We start from the raw sequence: 22,157 nt of genomic DNA on the forward strand, positions 1-22,157 counted from the left end.
TGAGTCCTAATGTATCACAATAAATGATAGCTTTGTAAAGCTGGGGGAAATGAAAGTGAAAGTTGCTCAGTTGTGTCCAACTCTGTGATATATAACTATACAGTTATACAGTCCATGGAATTCTCTAGGCCAGTCCATGGAATTCTCTAGGCCAGAATACTGGAGTGGGTAGCCTTTCCCTTCTCCAGGTGATCTTCCCAACCCCAGGATCAAACCCAGGTCTCCTGCATTACAGGCGGATTCTAAGCTGGGGAAACAGAACCCAAATTGAAATCTAATTTCAAGGAAAAAGGATCAGTGCAGAATTTTTTTAAAAAATAAAATGAAGCAGCTACACAGGAACATTTTACAATTAGGCAAAATTTAAATAAAATGTCATTCTTTAATTTATTGTATTTCTTAAAACTGGAAGGGTAATAATGTTGAAAATAAAGCAGTATGTATTCTGAAAATGATTTATTTCAGTCACAGTGAGAGGGAATCAGAATGAATATATGACACATTTTACTACCACTTTGTCCTAGGAGTTACAGAACTTATTAAAAAGATTTTACAATTTCATATTCACAATAGTAATTATGTAAATTCTGTATAATCTTTTTGTAAGTGAGGAACTGGATTCCATATAGTTTGCTTTATAAGAGCCTGAATGTAGCAACATCAAAATCATAATAAAATTTTAACTGTGATCCCACACACACATATGTACATACTTTTCTATGACAGAAAAGTTAGAATAGTCTTAACAGCAACAAAGAGGCACCTAGGATATGAAAAATTAGATATTAGTAGAGAGAACCCTTGTGTCCCAGAAGACACAAATCTGTTGAATGAGACACTGAGAGAAAAGTCATAGTTTTCATTAATTAATAGATAGAGTATTTATTATTAAGTTGAGACACTTAGACACTCTCTATGTGATAGCATTTATCTTCTGACAATGATCTTGTGTATGGTGTGGCTTTTAAAATTAAGATTACTTTAAGAAAATAAAGACAGCTTTTAGGGATATTATTCTAGGTTACGCTGCTAATAATATGAAGAGAAAGGAGTTGAACTCAGATACTCTGGACACAAAACTTACACTCTTAGTACATATGAGCTATGATATTGTCTAGTTAATTTCTTGATGAATAAGAAACATGATAGTTAAACAGTGACACTGCTTAAGATGCATCTGTTTATGAATGACTCCTACAATAGGTCCTCAATAATACGCAACAGTTATTGAGAAGCTTTTCTTCATCATCTCAGTCAGTGGCAGAGGAAATAAGATTGTGAAAATTTGTCAGAAGTGCTGCCTTGATACTACTCTTTCTTTATGGGGAATCAGTCATTTTCCCTTGGTGGATGAAAAATGGTAAATTCAGATTTTCTCCTAATGCAAACATGATATTGTGGAAAATATGACACAATGCAAACTGTAAACCCTATTGATATGAATGAAGGACATTCGAATGGAAGAAAGGGGAGGCAGTAAGGAAAAAAGGTAAAAATGGTGCAGATAAGCTCAGATGTGTTAGATCCACTCATAGTAAGAGGCACTACAGAGAGGTGGATGTGAGAAGGTTCAAGAGCTTGGCGAGCACAGATTCATGGGGACATTACAGGTCATAGGATTGAAATACGGAAATATTTTTTGAGAAAAGGAACATGAAGAGAATTTATAGATGAGAAACCCGTGGTTTGTGACATTGAGAAATAAGAGAGTGCGAGCACTATAGTCTAGGAAAATTCCAATACGATGAGGAGGAACACTTAGGGAGAGGGTTAAGATCATGGGATCTGAGGAGGAAGACTCATCAAAAGCATTATATACAGAACCATAACTTAACCCTATGACCCAGTAGCCATTTTTAGGTTGGCATCTTGAGTAAACATTTTGATGATTTCCATCAGCTTTAAGGGGTAACTTTGTATTATATTCAACGTGTTTTTCACCATATACCCCCAGGATCCAGGCACGTTTTTTTGACACGTCTACCTCCCAGTAATGTCTCCCTGATTTGATAACTGGGGATCCCAGGACACCATAATCTTCATAAACTTGTTTCCAACGTGGATTATTTCCTTGGTCTTTGTACACATATGTCACTTGTCTTCGATCAGCAGAAATGGCGATATTTCGATTACCTGTTGTATGACTCAGGGTCACGTGAACTGTTGAAAATTTAGAGGGTTATGTGAGGGCCATGATGTAGTTTTATTTCAGACATTTTAAAAACTATATTAGAATAACTTTAGTGGAAAGACAATACATTGTATGTATTGGGAGGGAAAACATGGGTCTTAAAACATGAGGTCTACTAGACAATGAAAAATTCTAAAAGATAATGAGAAAGGGGGGGTTGATGACACTGTGATGTCTCCTTACCCCAGTAGCGTTGCACATATCTCAGCCCTGAAATGTTAAAAATCCACAATATTAAATATAAGCAAAAGATTCAGTCCTGTAATCTATTTTCTTTCAAATTAGGGGAAGGGCTATGGTGAGGTAGTGAACTGGTGAAAGATAGGATAAAACCACATCTCTTGTCACTCATCATAAGATGACCACATCATAAGCACATAGTATCTGGGCTTTGCTGTCTTTATCCACACGGAGAAACTGGAGCCTCCTCTCCATTTTTCCTCCATCACAAAAAACCCAAAGACCCACTTGGGTAGCACTCCTCACCATTAAACACTCTCAGTATATCTCTCAGATCAGGAGCTCGAAACACACTTCTCTGTTCTTTGGGAACAGGTTTTGGCTTCTTCAGAGTCAAAGTCTTACTCCTAGGGATGACAAAAATTGATGTTCACATCTCTCACTATTTATCCCTCTAAAACCACAGACTTTCAAAATTTTCACCCCATTGATGCACTTGAACTGTCTTCCCTGCAGACCTTGGGGAGGTAGAGAGTGGATGCCTGACCTTGGAGACAAAAGTAATGTGCTCATGTCCATCTTGCCAGTTACCCTCTGTGTGACTTGGGATGGTCTTGACCTCTCAGAAGGACAGTCTCTTTTTTCTATAATGAAATCATTAACCTTTGCCTATTTCCTAGAAATCATATGAAATTATGGGATTCCCAGGTGGCAATAGTAGTAAAGAACCCACCTGCCAATGCAGGAGACATAAGAGACATGGGTTTGATCTCTGGGTCAGGAAGATTCCCTGGAGGCGGGCATGGCAACCTACTCCAGTATTCTTGCCTGCAGAATTCCATAGACAGAGGAGCCTGTTGGGCTTATGGGGTCGCAAAGAATTGGACACAACTGAAGTGACTTAACATGCACAGACATAGGAAATTATATGAAATAATTAATTTAACAAGATAAATATTTGGTATCTCAAAAAAATCAGTTTGTGGAAAAGTCACTACGTAGATATGTATTTCTAAGAAAAATGTCAGAAAATTGAGGTAACAGGATCTGGCTCCTGGGTGTTCTAGGCAAATCAAGAATGAGAACACTGTCTAGAATCCTCAAATCTTCAAAGGCTGTTTCTTGATAAGGAGAATATGCTGAGATTTCAGGTTCTCCAGAGACAAACACCCTTGAAGAAAAAGCCATTATGAATACTAAACTAATAGTGACCTGATTTTCATGTGTTTGTGAACAGCTTGAGGCTATCGTGTAGGTGTGCAAATTCAGACACAAAGATGCTGACTTTCAAGTCTAGCCTAAGGCCCACATGTGCTTTTGGAAATCTAAACAGAAAGATGTACAAGGACCTGTTCTAACATACCCAGGGAAGAAATTCAAATATAAAGAAGTTGTTTCCAGTTCTGGGTACTTGGCAGATGAAGAAGACTCAAACTTCCCATGATAAGCACAATTAAATATGGGAACCTGAGTTGCATAATGACATAGTGTGAATGAAATATTTGTGGAGTCTGACAGTGCAATTCCTTATCCTAATATTACTATTCACCCTAACTCTGCAACTTTCCACAAGCAAAATTCCCTACTATAGAATCTGTTTCACTCTCAGTGATTTATAGAACAATCTAGCCATGATTTGTGAATAGAAATTTAAGGTAAACCTACACCCCATTTTTTCAGCCCTGAACATTGTTTTATTCTAACTGGTCACCAGCTATGTCTAGGGTTTTTATTTTCACAGCATAAATGGACCATCTCTGGTCTGTCACACATACCTTTTCAAGATGTCATTCACATCCTAGTGAGAAAAGAGAAAATGTGAGTCAAGAAGTAATAGGTTCCCCCACTTTCAAAGCTTAATCACATCCCCATCAAATCCTGATTTTGGGGAATAGAAATGCTCTCAATGTGAGAGCCAAAAAGTAAAGACAAGAGTGAGGCCCATAATTCTAGGAGATTCATGTGATGTTGTCAGGTTTCCAAAAATGTAAAAAAGCTTCAACCCTTGTGGAAGTATGAAGCTTCTAGTATCTGGAGATGAGACATATTTATGGAAAAAACAAGAGGCCTGTAATTCTGGTTCCCCATGAGGTGATTTGAATAATTCATTGTTCTTTCATTTATTCAACTGGACTGTGGACACTATTGTACACCAAGCATTAAACCAAGCTTTAGAGAATCAGAAATGAAATCATAATCTTAATATTCCTCAAGCTATGTAGATGGCTTTTGTTGAGAGTACGAGCAAACATATATATCAATATAAGCTTTTCAGGAAAAGCCTGAAAAATTTTTCTCTTTTCTCATTTTATGAGCTCTGTTTTAGTGATCTCTTCTATTCCCTAAATTCAGCATCCATATATGTGCAGTTGATTTCCAACTCTTTCTTTTTTACTCAACTTTGTCTCTTATATTAATTTATTCAGTAGTAAATAAGCCACAGGAATCAATAATGTAGGATGTCTAATATATAACTTATTATTCACCAACTAAATTGTCTCATCTCTTGTACACCATTTTCATAATGCTACCAATATACACTTACTGTACAAGTACTCGTGCATTTATCTGCACTTTAGTCTCTGCTGAGTCTGTTCAATCCAGTCCTTAACAGTTTTTACCATCTAATTGTATTAATCATCATGTTTACTGTTTTATTTGTTTGAACAGGTATCTGTTACTTTATTTGATCTCTTTTACTAAAGATTTACTTCCATGTCACCAAAAACTAGAACAGCTGAGTTTCAAAAAAAAAAAACTCTTTGTATTAGGGCTCTTTTGTGTATATGACAAAGAAATCAAATAAAACTAGAATAAGAAGAGAAAGAATAAGGAATTAGGGTGGCAGTTGCAACTTTAATCATAGTTTAATTCTGAAGCTCGAACATTATTCTCAGAATCTGGCCAGAATCTTTCTTTAATTCTATTTATTCAGCCCCTAATGACTCTTTTTCCAAGTTTATGAAGGAAACATAAACCTCCTGATATAAACTCCAGAAGAAAAGAGAGTTTCTTCTCCCAGTTATAATAATGCTTGTATGCCTACAGGCATTCAGACAACTGAATACAGGTAACTGCATAGGATTAGTTACCCACATTAAAGAGCAAATATTTTTGTGTTGTTGCTGAAGGTAATGAAACAGTTTCTAGTTTTACTGAAACTAGGTTAGTATCAGTCTGAAATAGATTATATAAGGCAGGAAACATATTGTATATATTACACCAACCATTAGGACAAAAACTAAAAAAATACAGTCAGACCTAAAATTTTTACTAGAAATATCTGTTTAACACAAAACAAACTAGCTAAAGAGAAAGAAAAGAATGAAACTTACAATATCCATATAGTAATAGAAAGCAATAGATGGAAACAGTGGAAACAGTGTCAGATTTTATTTTGGGGGGCTCCAAAATCACTGCAGATGGTGATTGCAGCCATGAAATTAAAAGGCACTTACTCCTTGGAAGGAAAGTTATGACCAACCTAGATAGCATATTCAAAAGCAGAGATATTACTTTGCCAATAAAGGTCCATCTAGTCAAGGCTATGGTTTTTCCAGTGGTCATGTATGGATGTGAGAGTTGGACTGTGAAGAAAGCTGAGTGCCGAAGAATTGATGCTTCAATTGATGAAGAATTGATGAACTGTGGTGTTGGAGAAGACTCTTGAGAGTCCCTTGGACTGCAAGGAGATCCAATCAGTCCATTCTAAAGGAGGTCAGTCCTGGGTGTTCATTGGAAGGACTGATGCTGAAGCTGAAACTCCAATACTTTGGCCACCTCATGCAAAGAGTTGACTCATTGGAAAAGACCCTGATGCTGGGAGGGATTGGGGGCAGAAGGAGAAGGACAGAGGATGAGATGGCTGAATGGCATCATCGACTCGATGGACATGAGTTTGAGTGAACTCTGGGAGTTGGTGATGGACAGGGAGGCCTGGCGTGCTGTGATTCATGGGGTCGCAAAGAGTCGGACATGACTGAGTGACTGAACTGAACTGAGCTGAATAGAAAGCAAATGGCAAAAGAGCAAATTTAAATATAAGTGTATTAGTAAATGCTTTAAATTTCATGTATTAATGAAGCAATTGAAATCAGAGATTGTTGACCTGTATAAAAAGCAAAATTCACCTATTGTTATTTGCATGAGACATAGTCAAGGCACAAAAAGGGAAAATGTAAAAAGATAGAAAAATATATATCATGCAAGCAGTAATAAAAAAAAGGTCAAATATTTATGCTAATATTAAAGAAAACATACTTTAAGATATATATTATGAAAAGACATAAGGGCAATTTTATAATTATAAAAGGTTCAGTTCATCAAAAATATACAACAATTATAAATGTGTATGTGCCTAACAGCAGAGCTTCAAAATACTCAAAGCAAAAACAAAAATTTTGCTTTGAAAAAACAATTCAATAATTGTTTATTGAAAAACACACAATTCAATAATAGCAGTTGCAGATGTTAATAACTCACTCTCACTAATGAGAGAACAGCTTATATGAAAACATTCAAATTTACAGAAGACATGGACAATGCTACCAACCAACTAGACCTAACTAATGTCTATAGCCCATTTTACCATATAAATGAGAAACATATAATCTTTTAAAATTCATAATAAAAATTTTTCTAGATATACAATATTTTAGGCCATAAAAAGTAACAATAAACATAAAAGTTTAAAATAATAAAGATGTGTGTTCTTTGATTTTGACAAGATTAACTTTGAAATCCTCAAGAGAGTGAAACTTGGAAATCAGTAAGCATTTTCTCATTTACAACACACTTTAAAATACCCTAGATTTAACACAGAATCAAAATTTTAAAAAGAAAATTAAAAAAAGAACTGAAAAGGAAATTTGAGAATAAGTCAAAGTGAATGGAAACAAAAATAAAACAATCAAAATGTGTGAAATACAATTAGTTAATTAAATGTACTTTGCCATTAAATACTGTATCAAAAGAGCTTGTTTCAAATCAGTGGTCTAAATTTTCACTTCAAAAAATTAAGAAAGGAATAGTAAATTAAATCAACAGCTCCCCCTGCACACATGTGCACAAATATATACACACATACAAATAAAGAAAACCATATATGGGCCTAAGAAACTGTTTCTAGGGGATTGGTCTCAAGATGGTGGAGTAGAAGGGTGTGTACTCACCCTATTCTTGAGAGACCACCAAAATCACAACTACTCAATAGCCACTGACAAAAAAAATGCTGGAACCTACCAAAAAAGATACTCTATATTCAAAGATAAAAGAGAAAACACAGTGAGATGGGAGGAGGCGTGCTATTGCAATGAAATAAAATCTGATACACAACAGGTGGGCAAACCACAAACTGGGGAAAAAAAAAAAAACTACAGAAGTTATCCTACAGGAATGAAAATTCTGAGCCCAGGTCAGGCTTCCCAGCCTTGCGGTCCAGCAATGGAGGAGTCACCAGAGAATCTGACTTTGAAAGCCAAAGGAGTCTCATCACAGAAATTTCACAGGACTGAGGAAAACAGAAATTCCACCCTTGGAGTGTATGCACAAAATCTTGTATGCACCAGGACTAAAGGGAGAAAAAGCAGTGACCCCATAAGAGATTGGGTGAGATCTACTTGCTAGGCCTCCTGCAGAAGCACAGGATGGCTTTTCATTGTGGCAAAGACACTGGCACTCATTGGAGTGAGCTCTCCTGGAAGCCACCAGTATCCCTAGCCCTGTCCACAAGAGGGATAAGACTCAGTTCCACCCACCACCAGTCTCTCCCATAAGGAAGCTTGCACAAAGCACTTAGATAACTTCATCTACCAGAAGACAGACAGCAAAAGCAAGAACTACAATCCATCAGCCTATAGAATGGAAACAACAATCAGAGAAAGTTAGAAAAAAAATAAAACAACAGAAGAATATGTCCCAGCTGAAGGAACAAACCCCAGAGAAAGAGCTAAGTGACATGGAGATAGGCAACCTCCAGAAAAAGAATTCGGAATAATGATAGTGAAGATGATCCAGGATCTTGGAAAAAGAATGGAAGCAAGGATCAAGAAGATGGAAGAAATGTTCAACAAAAACCTAGAAGAACTAAAAAACAAATAAGGGTGAAGAATACAATATCTGAAATGAAGTCTGTACTAGAAGGAATCAATAGCAGAATAACTGAGGCAGAAGAATGAAGAAGCAACCTGGAAGACAGGGTGAGGGAAATCACTGCTGCAGAACAGAATAAAGAAAAACAGCAACAACAAAAAATGATAAGTGTCTAAGAAACCTTTGGGACAACATTAAATGCACAACTGTTCTCATTTTAAGGGTCCCAGATAGAAAAGAAAGAAAGAAAGGATTTGAGAAAATATTTGAAGAGATAACTGCTGAAAATTTCCCTAACCTGGGAAAGGAAACTGCAACCTAAGTCCAGGAAGCAAAGAGAGTCCCAGGCAGGATAAACACAAGGAGGAACATGCCAAGGCAAATAGTAATCAAAGTGACAAAAATTAAAAGCTAGAAAAAATATTAAAAGCAACAATAGAAAAATGACAAATAGCATATGAGGCAATTCCCATAATGTTATCAGATGATTTTTCAACAGAAACTCTGCAGGCTAGTAGGAAGTAGCACAATATATTTAAAGGACTTGCAACCAAAACACTCTACCCAGCAAGGATCTCATTCAGATTTGCCAGAGATATAAAGAGCTTCACAGAAAAGCAGAAGCTAAGGGAATTTAGCATCACCAGACCAGCTTTGCGACAAATGCTAAAGGAACTTGTCTAGGCAGGAAAGAGATCAGCAATCTGAAAAGCCTTGTAAGTATATATACTGCTGTATGAAAACGTCTCAAGAACAGCAAACACCAAAACTATGATAGATACATACACAAAAAAGAAAAAGCAAGCCAAACACAACACTAAAGTGTTCATCAAGCCACAGGAGAAGAGAATAAGAGAGAAAGGGAAGAAAAAAGACCTACAAAAACAAAACCAATTAAGAAAATGACAATGGGAACTAGCATATCAATAATTACCTTAAATGTAAATGGATTGAACTCTCCAAACAAAAGGCATAACCTGGCTGAATGGACACAAAACAAGACCCATATGTATGCTGTCTACAAGAAGCTCACTTTAGATCTAGGGACACATACAGACTGAAAGTGAGGGGATGGAAAAAGATTGTTGTTGATATTCAGTTGCTAAATGATGTCTGACTCTTTGGGACCCCATGGACTACAGCACGCCAAGCTCCTCTGTCCTCCACAATTTCCCGGAGTTTGCTCAAATTCTTGTCCACCAAGTCAATGTTGTTACCTAACCAGCTCATCCTCTGCCACTCCCCTTCTCACTTTGCCTTCAATCTTTCCCAGCATCAGGGTCTTTCCCAATGAGTTGGCTGGTTGTATCAGGTGGCCAAAATATTGGAGCTTCAGCTTCAGCATCAGTCCTTCCAATGAATAATCAGGGTTGATTTCCTATATGACTGACTGGTTTGATCTCCTTGCAATCAGAGGGACTCTCAAGAGTCTTCTCCAGCACCACAATTCAAAAGCATCAATTCCTCAGCACTCAGTCTTCTTTATGGTCCAACTCTCACATCTGTACATGACTACTGGAAAAACCATACCTTTGACCCTATGGACCTTTGTTGGCAAAGTGGTGTCTCTGTTTTTTAATACACTGCCTAAGTTTGTCATAGCTTTTTTCCCAAGGAATAAATGTCTTTTAATTTCATGACTGAAGTCACTGTCCACAATGATTTTGGAGCCTATGAAAATACAATCTGTTACTGCTTCCATTTTTTTTCTGCTTTTATTTGCCATGAAGTGATGATGAGGTGGATGTGATGATCTTAGTTTTTTGAATGTTGAGTTTCAAGCCAACTTTTTCACTCTCCTCTTTCACCTTCATCAAGAGGATCTTTAGTTCCTCTTCACTTTCTGCTTTAGAGTGGTATTATCTGCAAATCTGAGATTGTTGATATTTCTCTCAGCAATCTTGATTTCTAGCTTGTGAGTGATACAGTCCAGCATTTTGCATGATGTACTCTGCATGTAAGTTGAATAAGCAGGATGATAATTACTGCCTTGATGTACTCCGTTCCCATTTTTGAACCAGTCTGTTTTTCCATGCCTGATCCTAACTACTGCTTCTTGACTTGCATACATGTTTCTCAGGAGGCAGGTAAGGTGGTCTTGTATTCCATATCATTAAAGATTTCTCCAAAATGTGTTGTGATCCACAGAGTCAAAGCCTTTAGCACAGTCAATGAAGCAGAAGTAAATGTTTTTCTAGAATTCTGTAATTTTCTCTATAATCCAATTAATGTTCACAATTTGATTTATGGTTTCTCTGGCTTTTCTAAACCCAGCTACTACATCTGGAACTTCTCAGTTTGTGGAAAAAGGTATTCCATGGAAATGGAAATTAAAAAAAAAAAGCTGTAGTAGTAATAGTCATGTAAGACAAAATAGATGTTAAAATAAATATTGTTATAAGAGATAAAGGAAGACACTACATAATGATCAAGGGATCAATCCAAAAAGTTGATATTACAATTTTAAAAATATATTGACCCAACATAGGAACACCTCAATATATAAGGCAAATACTAATAGCCAAAAAGGGAGAAACTGACAGTTAATACAATAATAGCAGGGGAATTTAACACCCCTCTTTCACCAATGGACAGATTATTCAGGCAGAAAATCAACAAGGAAACACAGGTTTTAAATCACACATTAGGCCAGATGGACTTATTGATATTATAGAGCATTCCATCCAAAGCAGCAAAATACACATTCTTCTCAAGTGCACATGAAACATTCTTCAGGATTGATCACATACTGTACCACAAAGTGAGCCTCAGTAAATTCAAGAAAATTAAAATCATATAAAGCATCTTTTCCAACCACAATGCTATGAGATTAGAAATAAACTATAAGAAAAAAAAAAACCACAAAACCCAAAAATCTGTGGAGGTTAAGCAATATGCTACTAAACAACCAATGGGAGCACTGAAGAAATCAAAGAGGAAATAAAAAAGTACCCAGAGACTAATGAAAATAAAAGGACAATAATATCCAAAACTACAGGATTCAGCAAAAGAAGTTCTAAGAAAGAAGTTTATAGCAATACAATCGTACATCAGGAAACAAGAAAATTCTCAAATGTACAACCTAACCTTATGCTTAAAGGAACTAGAGAAAGAAGAACAAACAAAACCTAAAGTTAGTAGAAGGAAAGAAATCATAAAGGTCAGAGCAGAAATAAATGAAGTAGAGGCAAAGAAAACAATAGCAAAGATCAATAAAACTAAAAGCTGATTCTTTTTGAAAAGATAAACAAAATTGATAAACCTTTAGCCAGACACATCAAGAAAAAAAGGGAAAGGACTCAAATCAATAAAATTAGAAATAAAAAAGGAGAAGTTACAACTGAAAGTGAAAGTGAAGTCACTCAGTCATGTCCGACTCTTTGCAACCCCATGGACTGTAGCCTACCACGCTCCTCTGTCCGTGGGATTTTCCAGGCAAAAGTACTGGAGTGGGTTGTCATTTCCTTCTTCAGAGAATCTTCCCGACCCAGGGATTGAACCTGGGTCTCCCACATTGTAGGCAGATGCTTTACCGTTTGAGCCACCAAGGAAGTTACAACTGATACCATAGAAATACAAAGAATCATGAGATTACTACAAGGAACTGTATGCCAATAGAATGGACCACCTCAAAGAAATGGACGAGTTCTTAGAAAGGTATCTCCCAAGACTTAACCAGAAAGAAATAGAAAAGACGAGCAGACCAGTCACAAGTATTGAAATTGAAGCTGTGACTTAAAAAATCCAACTCACAAAGTCCAGGACCAGATGTGCTGACATGTGAATGGGGAAAAGTTATTGACAATCCTGAAGCTGTTCCAAAAAATTGCAGAGGAAGGGAAACCACCAAACTGGGAAAACTGGAAAACTACATGTAAAAATGAAATTAAAACACTTCTTAACACCACACACAAAAATAAACTCAAAATATATTAAGAATGTATATATGAAGTGAAACACTATAAAACACTTAAAGGAAAACATCAGCAGAACACTCTCTGGCAAAAATCACAGCAATATGTTTTTTGGATCTATCTCCCAGAGTACTGGAAATAAAAACAAAAATAAACAAATGGAACCTAATCAAATTCAACAGTTTTAAATAAAATGAAAAGACAAGCCATAGATTGGAAGAAAATATTTGCAAATGATGTGACTTATAAGGGATTTGTCTCCAAATTTACAGAGTTCATGTGGCTTAATATCATCAAAACAAATAACCAAATCAAAAAACAGGCAGAAGACCTAAATAGACATTTCTCCACAGAAGACATACAGATAGCCAAGAGGTATTCGAAAAGATTTTCAACATCACTAATTATTAGAGAAATGCAAATCAAAATTATTAGAGAAACGCAAATCACCTCACACCAGTTAGAATGGCCAGTATCTAAAAACCCACAAACAATAAATGTTGGAGACTGAATGGAGAGAAGGGAACCCTTCTACACAGTTGATGGGAATGTAAATAGGTGAGGCCAATAAAGGTTCCTTAAGAAACTGAAAATAGAGCTACCGTATGATCCAAGGCTCCCCACTCCAGTACTCTTGCCTGGAAAATCCCATGGATGGAGGAGCCTGGTAGGCTGCAGTCCATGGGGTCGCTAAGAGTCGGACACAACTGAACGACTTCACTTTCACTTTTCACTTTCATACATTGGAGAAGAAAATGGCAACCCACTCCAGTGTTCTTGCCTGGAGAATCCCAGGGACGGCGGAGCCTGGTGGGCTGCCGTCTATGAGGTCACACAGAGTCGGACACAACTGAAGCAACTTAGCACCAGCAGCAGCATGATCCTGCGAGGCCACTCCTAGGGATATGCCTGGAGAAAAATATGATCTGAAAGGATACATAGCCCAGTGTTCACTGCAGTGCTATTTACAATAGTCAAGACATGGAAACAACTTAAATGCCCATTAACCAAGGAATGAATAAAGATGTGATACATATGTACAATGGAATATTAGCCATTAAAAAGAATGAAACAATGCCATTTGCAGCAACATGAATAGAACTAGAGATGGTCATATGAGTGAAATCAGACATATAATATAGCGTATATTATAGGCTAACATTTACATGCAGAATCTTTTCAAAAAGATACAAATGAACTATTTACACAACAGAAGCAGACTCACAGACTTAGAGAACAAACTTATGGTTACAAGGAGTGAAGGATGCGGGTGAGTGACAGCACCAGAAGGAGCACAGCAACTTGAAAGCGATGGAAACTTTGCCTTCATTTTTCTTGTGTCTTAGATGCTAGGGCTTCTTCCCAACTCTTACCTGCAGCATCTGCATTGTTGACCCCTGCAAACGATGCTCTATATCTGAGATGAGATTTCTCACCAACTGGCTCTGCTGGACCAGCTCATTCTCAGAGTTTGCCATGGTACACAGAATAGCTGTCTCCTCAGCCTTCAGCTTTTGTAGTTCCTTCCTCTCCTCACTGTCCAGGATTTCTCTCAGTTTTTTAAACTCTGCCTGGACATTTTGTCTCTCATGTTGTGTTTGATTCTTCAGTAATGAGAGAGAGAGAGAGAGGAAGAAAACAATTTTTGGAGAAGCTGACTTTGGTTTTTTTTTTTTTTTTTCTCTCTATCACATTTCAAAATAATGCCTCCAAGTCTGCACTGTTAAGGACAACCAAGAGCCAAAAAGATTCCAGCCTTCACACATCTATTCAGAATTCTCATGCCTCCCTGCATTGCTTCTGACCCGCACCAACCAACCTCTGCCAAAAAGGCAAACACTGAGGATAGAACCATTAGCCATTGTCAGATGTCTTTTTCAGAAGAGTCAAAGGCTAATGAATATGTCAAGAATGGAACATGAAATTCCCTAGTCATCCCCACCAGAGAGTTCCTCTAAAAGAATACCTCCTTTCCAATATCTATGTTTATTTGCTTTATGTTCACTTGCTTTATGTTCACTTTTCAGCACCCACTCTTATCAGGGAAGCAGTGAAGAAAAGGACTAGTCAAATGACTTAACTGTCTGGGAACAAATAGGAAGGTAGCTCCTTGTGATCAACCTAAGGTCCTGCCCAGATATCTAACTCCTTCAGGAAGTGTCTCCTCCTACCTTCCAGGCAGCAATCTCTTCTCTGAAGTCAGACTCCAACTCCTCAGCTTCCTGCTGCTCCTGCTTCAGCCTCTCCAGAGCTGCCTGGAGTTTCTTCTGTTGAGAAAAGAATCACATCACAGTCAAGCTATGGATTTTCCTAACATCACTGTAGAGGATAAATGGAGGAGAAATGAGCCTGATTTCCAAAGAGAATATGCTTTACAGAAACTGAGAACAGCAATTAGACTCTATTACTTGTTCCTGGGTTGGGAAGCTCCCCTGGAGAAGGAAATGGCAACCCACTCCAGTATTGTTGCCTGGAGAATCCCATGGATGGAGGAGCTTGGTGGGCTATAGTCCGTGGGTCGCAAAGAGTCAGACACAACTGAGTGACTTCACTTTCACTTGGAAGAAGACCTGAGGTGGGGAATGTGTTCTACAAGACTGAAGAGATAAAAGTCACCATCCTCTCACCTAGAGAAGACTGGTTGTTTAAGAAGAAACCTGATCCTGCAACAAGGAAATAGCTTACATTTCAATCCACCCGGTGTCCTAGTTACCTCTCCTGTTCAAAGAGTTAAGGAAAGCTTCTCTTGGGCACCAATCTCTACGTATTAGCACAAGGTACATGGATGTATACTTCTAGGCTAAGAGTCTGTGTATAGGGTTATTACTTTGTAATTGTAAAAATGTACATTTATGTCCTCAGACATCAGAAGGTGAGCACAGGAAGAAAAAAAATCACAGGCCCCAGGTTCATGGTGATTAGGTGATTAAAGTCCAATGTAAAGTAGACAGTTCTAATCAACTACAATTTTCTGCCCTGTTTTTTCTCCGTTGTGGTCTCTTACCTGGTACTCCTGGGCGACCTCTTCCATGAGAAATGTAGGGTGACCGTGGTGCTCCTGGGACCGCTCACAAAGCCAGCAAATGACCTTCCCATCCTCCTCACAGAAGAGCAGGAGTTTCTCTCCATGGTGAGCACAGAGATGTTTCTCTTGCTCCTCCAGGCTCAGTTTGACCTCCCTGACCCTCTGCACTATGTTGGCCAGGTGCCAATTAGGCCGTAGTTTTCCAGATTTATAATTGATTCTGCACACAGGGCACTTTCTCGCCCTTTCTTGGCCAGTCAGGGACTCATTGCTGTTTGCAGTGATGCAGATTTGGCAGAAACTGTGGCCACAGTCAAGGCTCAGGGGTTCTGTTAGAAGTTCCAGGCAAATTGGGCAGGTCACCTCATCCTGTAGGCTCACCAATTTTTCCGAAGCCATAGCACCTGCTCACCTTCTCCTACCTGTCCTGACTTCTGTGGGTTCTCTTGCTCACAGATTGCTACAGGATTGGGAAGGATAAAAGGGAACAGAGTAAGAAAGGTAGAAAAACATGGTACTAATTGCTTATAAATCAAATACAGGCCAAGATCAAATTATTGAAGGACAGAAAACATGGAGAAACAAGGAAAGGATCTTGGCTACCAAGTCAAAAGGACATTTCATAATTTAATGCTTTACTATCAGCTCAGTAAATTTAATGATTCTTATTATTTAATGTTACTTAACAAAAGTATAGGAGAAGGCAATGGCACCCCACTCCAGTACTCTTGCCTGGAAAATCCCACGGACGGAGGAGCCTGGTAGGCTGCAGTCCATGGGGTCGCTAAGAGTCAGACATGACTGAGTGACTTCACTTTTTACTTTCATGCATTGGAGAAGGAAATGGCAACCCACTCCAGTGTTCTTGCTTGGAGAATCTCAGGGACAGGGGAGCCTGGTGGGCTGCCGTCTACGGGGTCACACAGAGTCAGACATGACTGAAGTGACTTAGCAGCAGCAGCAGCAACAGAAGTATGACCTGAAGCCTTTTTTACTAAGATACTTGTATGACACACCATCCATCCTGATTTTTCTTTCCCATGCCCAAGTGTCTGCAGTATCAAAAGGCTAAAATCACTTAAAGTCTTTGGGATTTTATATCCACTCTTCTCTCAATATGAAACGCTTCCCCTGATATCAGTATGACTCTCTCTTATGCTTTGGTAAACTCTTTCCTGATGTTCTTTCATCACAAAGAACTGCTCTAACTAAACAATTTATGTGTAACCACTGGCAACCCACTCCAGTGTTCTTGCCTGGAGAATCCCAGGGACGGGGGAGCCTGGTGGGCTGCCGTCTATGGGGTCGCATAGAGTCGGACACGACTGAAGCGACTTAGCAGCAGCAGCAGCAGTAGCAACTGCCATTAACTGCTGGACATTTGCAATGATCTCCCATATTATTATGACATAGTATATTATAATGTGTTTATACATGTGATAAGAGCAAATCCTTCATCAGATGAGTAAATACAGCCAGTGACTTACAAAGATCATGCATCTTTAATACACTGAATGGGTTGAACCTAATATATTGATGGCACCCTTTCAGAGGCCTGTCTTCTACCCCACTGAGTTAATCTGAGACAAACAGAAGTTACTTCATGGACCCAATTAATATTCAGAGCAATGTGAAGGGGTGTGTGGAAATGAAGAAATCCAAACCAGCTGGATAGTTCTACAAAGTTTTGAGTGTGTACATATTGATTTCCCTTTGGCCCAGAAATATTCCTAGGAGCATTGATAGGAGTCTAAAAGAAGTATGTGTATGATGGTGAGGAGGGAGTTAGTATAAACAGACTCATAGAATAACAGAAGTTAGATATATAAAAATATATAAACGTAGATGAAATGAATGTCAGTCTTGAGAAGAAAAATCTCAAAATATTAGGTCATATTATTCATCTAATTATTGTTGATGAAGAATTATGTGCTGGCAACTGGATTAATATCCATACACAGTAAGATGAGTTCAAAAAGATGATTTAGACCATTGTAAACTTGATGCTCACCTGGAAAGTAGTAGTAAATAAAAATTCAGTCTTATATATGCAAAAGATCAGATATAAAGATACCACTATAGAGACATATATGTTTATCAGAGATCAAATAATAGGGGTAAAAAAAGGGGGGGGGGTTATCCAAGAATTCCAACTTGAAAACATAAGGGCTGAACTCAAGGAAGATGAAGGAAACATGGAAGTAAAGAGAGTATAAACATTTTAGGTGTAGAAAATGACCTGTTCCTTGAAGACACAACCTCTTATATAGGTTTCAAAAGGCCAGTGTGACAGGAGCACAGAAAAGTGCCAGGCCCTTGATATCACAAGAGGCTGCAGTGACATTAACTATGACACTTCCTAGCATTTGTAACATTTGCAGACCCACCTCCAAGAGTCAGGAGAAGTTATCAATGTTTTCCCATCAGAAAAGAGTAGGGGCATGACCAGTTGGGACCTTGGGCTGTTAAGTGTTGGATGGACCCAGTGTGGAATTAGGAAGATCAGGTAGGATGCAGCTGCTCAGGAGAGAGATGATGATAGTTTGAGAACAGGGTGATGAGGGGAATGCAGGGCAGCATATGAGAGTGAGAGATAAAAAGGCAGGATTCTGTTTTAGATTAGATATGTAGTAACAACGGTTAACATCAGGTCTGGGCTCTTTCTTCCTATAAAGATAATACTGGCTACAATTCTCCTGAGTCTGTGTGAGTGTGTGTGTGTGTGTTATTTTCTGGGAAACCTATTGGATTACAACTGAGTAGAAGTTCTGCAGCCTTTCAAGAATACATTATGGATAACACAATTAGTCTGATATAAACTGCATTTGGGACTAGGAAGGCATTATATAGTTCTTAAATAAACATAGTTGGTTAGAATATACCTCATTTTTCACAAGGAGATTGTGACTATCATCATCAAATATGTTTCTTTTAGGGACCTGAAAACTGGTGCTCATGGTCTTTTTACAAGGTAATCAATTCTCTAGGCTTATCTCACCTGTGGTGGGTTCACACACATCCATCTAGTGTGGTTCCTTACACAGCTGAGATGATGGGGATAATGTACCTCCTGTAAGGATCATCTCTGAGAGCTCACCTGAGGCACTTATGCCCAGTGTTGTGTCTCCTGTCCTGACACCTCCAGCTAAGCTTAGTAAGTCTGGTGGTGAGAGTATTAATAGCCTTGATAGGGAGGCCAGAGATCCTCAAGTGGCAGGAGGAAATAAAACTTCAATGGCAGGCTATTTCTCTTCCATCCAACCAGTTTTGAGATGCACCAAAAGCATATAGAGACAGGAGATACAGAGCAAGCATTCAGCCGTGAGGCTGCAGAATTTATATTCCTTTCAGGGCTCCAAAGAGCTAATACGTCAAAGTTGATGCAGCACAACTGACATGGAAGGAACTAGTCTCTATACATGAAGGCTGAACCCACCCCTCGACTTTTCCCTAAGCAGTGGCCCAAGGGCTCCAATGCAATCAGAGAGATAAATGTAGGAACATGACGGCAATTTGCCTCATAAAACTTTAGGCCACTTGGCTGCCATGGTGTCAGGTGGCTGAATCTTACAGGTTGCTTTTCTCACATCTGAGCACAGAGATAAAATTCCTCAGAGGAAATAACTATAGATAAACCAAAAGGACATAAAAAGAAAATAGTTATGCAAAGTTCCTAGAAGTAAATTTATATATAGAACTTTCTTCTTTTGTGATTCCAGTAAAACTGTTTCTCTAAGGATAAAGCCACGGATTATGGATGTTTTATGGAAAGGGGTCACTTTTCCTAAGTAGACTTGGAAAATGAAATTTTGCTTTGTTTTATTTCCCAGGCAGTCATCTATTATTATACACCATAAATTCCTTGTGATGCTAGCAAAATAAAACCTGAAACAGTAAACTAACAAATCAATTCTAAAATTCTGTAGTTTTTGGCCTGACAGGTGAACTGTGTGAGCTCAAGAGACAAGATTCTAAAACTGACTATAGCTGAGAGAGCAACAAGTAATATGTAGTAGAGATGATAATTTCCAAAGTCAACATTGAAGAAATAAGATTTGGTCAGAAGCTGGAAAGTCATGGTGAGAAAAGAGACTTGTCTTGTGTCCCATGTCTGGGAAATGGGGATTAAGATGGAACTTCTGTAAGAAGGAGGAGGGGAGGAACTACAAAGACTTCTCTAACTTACTTTCCTCATGGTCTTATGATACTTCTCAGACATCTTTTTAATATCATTAACACCAATCAAGTGCATTAAATCAACTTTTTAACATTTAAAGTTAGATGTCATTGTTACTAAAAGTTGGATATTTCCTGATGCCACTTCTGGAAATTATTCCCACATGTTCCTCTTGCCCCTGATCTCTCAGCTGAGCTAGTTCTGGGTGGCAGATCCTCCTCAAGGAGAAGGAGGGGCAGGTTAGTGACGTAAGGAACTGCAGCAGTTCCCTGTGTCTGGATGAAAGAATACATAACAGACTGCAGGGCCAACCAGCTGGCACACCATCAGACGCCTGAGCACAGGCAGACCAAAGTGATGAAGAAATGTTCTACACAGCCATGCCGAAATATTGCATTTTTACAGTTAGAAATTAAAACATCAGAACTGAAAGACCACCTTGGTCTTTGACCTGTTGTTGAAGGAGGTCTTTCTACCTCTGAAAAATCAAAGATTCTGGCTGTTCTCTGCATGTGCGATTCAAACTTACAAAATAGGAAGGTGATATGGGTGGATTCTTTTCCATGGGGATGGTCTTGATCCCTGTCTCCTGTACAGTGTCACAAAGAGTCGGCCACGACTGAGCGACTGAACTGAACTGAACTGATGGGTAGATTCAGCCTAGAGAAATACAGTCCCTTTGAGGGACAAACAAAGCCGATTTCTTCTTCCAACCTCCCTTATTGTATGACTCTACCTCCCACAGACTGATCTTTAGCCAGCACTCTAACCAGGAAGCCTGCAGGCTGGGCCATTTCCTCTTTTAGAACGGCTTCTAGACAGCAAATGAAACTCACCCAAGCAGATTTCGTTTTTTCTGTGTGTCTTTCAAACTCTTCCCTCCACAAACCACTCAGCAATCCTCACATCCTAATGCAGAAATTGTGAAGACAGGCAGATGTGTTCAGGATTCACTCAAAACACCAGCGCCTGACCTCCACTAAGATCTCTAATAGATGACAAGTGAAAATGAAAGCTAAATTCTAGAGGGTGGAGTATGTGCGAGAAAGGAGAGAAGCTATAGACCAGTAAGAGGTGTCTAACTAGGACACTGTGAGGAAACAAGGCTTTTACTCCTGAGACTGGTGGGTCAGTGAGTACATTTTATTCTTTTCTCAGCTCTTCTCCTAGAAGCTGTTCTTAAGTCTCTTCAAAATAATAAATCCTTTGGAAAATCAGGCTTCATAAGCAATGCAGTTTCAGACACTCACCGTGTCTTGTTGCATATTAAGGAGCTGTCAGGAGGAGGGAGTAAAGTACCCCCTTTTCCCCAGTGAAGACCCACACTGAGAGCTCCCCTGAGGCAATAACACTGGCATGCTCTCCCCTGGCCTGTGTCCACCAGCTGAAGTAAGTGAATATGGACAGTCTGCCTTATTAGGTCATGTTGGAGGAAATGGCTCAACAAATCTGAAATCACTCAGGTTGTCAGTCAGAGGGGTGATCACAGAGGGGGTAGTTCATTGACACTGACATTCAGAAGCTGGATGCTATATGGCTAAAATGAGACTTTTCCTAAATAGGTTGAAAAAGAGGAAACTGTAGGAGGGTTATTTGTTGGACAATGTCATCTAATGCTGTTTATCATATAATCCTTAAAGTCTTACAAAATGAAGCAGGAAAATTAGTTTTATGGCTAATTTTGTGTGTTAACACTGACTGGTCATTTGTGTCAGACATGGTTTCTGGGTGTGTCTGTGTCGGTGTCATTTCCAGATGAGAACAGAATTAGATGTGTGGACTCAGCAGGCTACCTTCCCCCATACAAATAGTTTCATTTACATAGATTAGGGGAACTATATCTGAGTATAGCAAACTGGTTTGTCCTGCAGGTTCTGAGCCAAGAAGCAGAACGGACTTGAAGACAGAGTTTGGGGGTAAATGCATAGTACATTAGCATAGCTTAAGACAAACATTTCCATAAGAAAAAGGCATTGGTTATCTCTAGATTTGAGAATAGTTAACTTCAGGTGAAACCAGGTGTCCTTATGGCAACACAGAATTTGAAGAGAAACCTCCTTTTAAATTTGTATAGAGAAGGAAAAAATATCACTAGTTTGTTTCCTCCTGCCGCTTAAGAGAGATAAAAATGTCTGACACTTGCAGGCTATTTCCTCCATTTGGAGATCCCTGTCCTTCCTGCCTGTTACCCTCTCAGTTGGACTGTGAAGAAAGCTGAGCGCCAAAGAATTGATGCTTTTGAACTGTGGTGTTGGAGAAGACTCTTGAGAGTCCCTTGGACTGCAAGGAGATCCAACCAGTCCATCCTAAAGGAGATCAGTCCTGGGTTGTTCATTGGAAGGACTGATGTTGAAGCTGAAACTCCAATACTTTGGCCACCTGATGCCAAGAGCTGACTCATTGGAAAAGACCCTGATGCTGGGAAAGATTGAGGGCAGGAGGAGAAGGGAATGACGGAGGATAAGATGGTTGGATGGCATCACTGACTCAGTGGACATGGGTTTGGGTAGACTCTGGGAGTTGGTGATGGACAGGGAGGCCTGGCGTGCTGCAGTTCATGGGATCACAAAGAGTCGGACA

At 38.8% G+C, this 22,157-nt stretch overlaps 1 protein-coding gene and 1 long non-coding RNA gene across 2 annotated transcripts in view; one reads left to right on the forward strand and one right to left on the reverse strand.

Annotated features, from left to right (window-relative positions):
* Positions 1–439: 439 nt before the first annotated feature.
* On the reverse strand, positions 440–21,846 carry LOC516599 (tripartite motif-containing protein 5). Its single transcript, XM_002693205.6, has 8 exons — positions 20,414–21,846; positions 15,380–15,860; positions 14,547–14,642; positions 13,749–13,979; positions 4,147–4,169; positions 2,678–2,778; positions 2,375–2,401; positions 440–2,160 (listed from the first exon to the last, which is right to left on the reverse strand). The coding sequence occupies exons 2-8, from the start codon at positions 15,797–15,799 to the stop codon at positions 1,571–1,573; spliced, it is 1,488 nt and encodes a 495-aa protein (XP_002693251.1). The 5' UTR covers positions 15,800–15,860; positions 20,414–21,846; the 3' UTR covers positions 440–1,570.
* Positions 2,412–22,157, forward strand: part of LOC101902757 (uncharacterized) — a 34,803-nt gene continuing 15,057 nt past the window's right edge. Inside the window, exon 1 of the long non-coding RNA XR_009490670.1 lies at positions 2,412–15,505. This is a non-coding gene — a long non-coding RNA (uncharacterized lncRNA). The remainder of the gene's footprint in view (positions 15,506–22,157) is intronic.

Source organism: Bos taurus, chromosome 15 (genome assembly GCF_002263795.3).
Source record: "Bos taurus isolate L1 Dominette 01449 registration number 42190680 breed Hereford chromosome 15, ARS-UCD2.0, whole genome shotgun sequence".
Classification (NCBI taxonomy): domain Eukaryota; kingdom Metazoa; phylum Chordata; class Mammalia; order Artiodactyla; family Bovidae; genus Bos; species Bos taurus.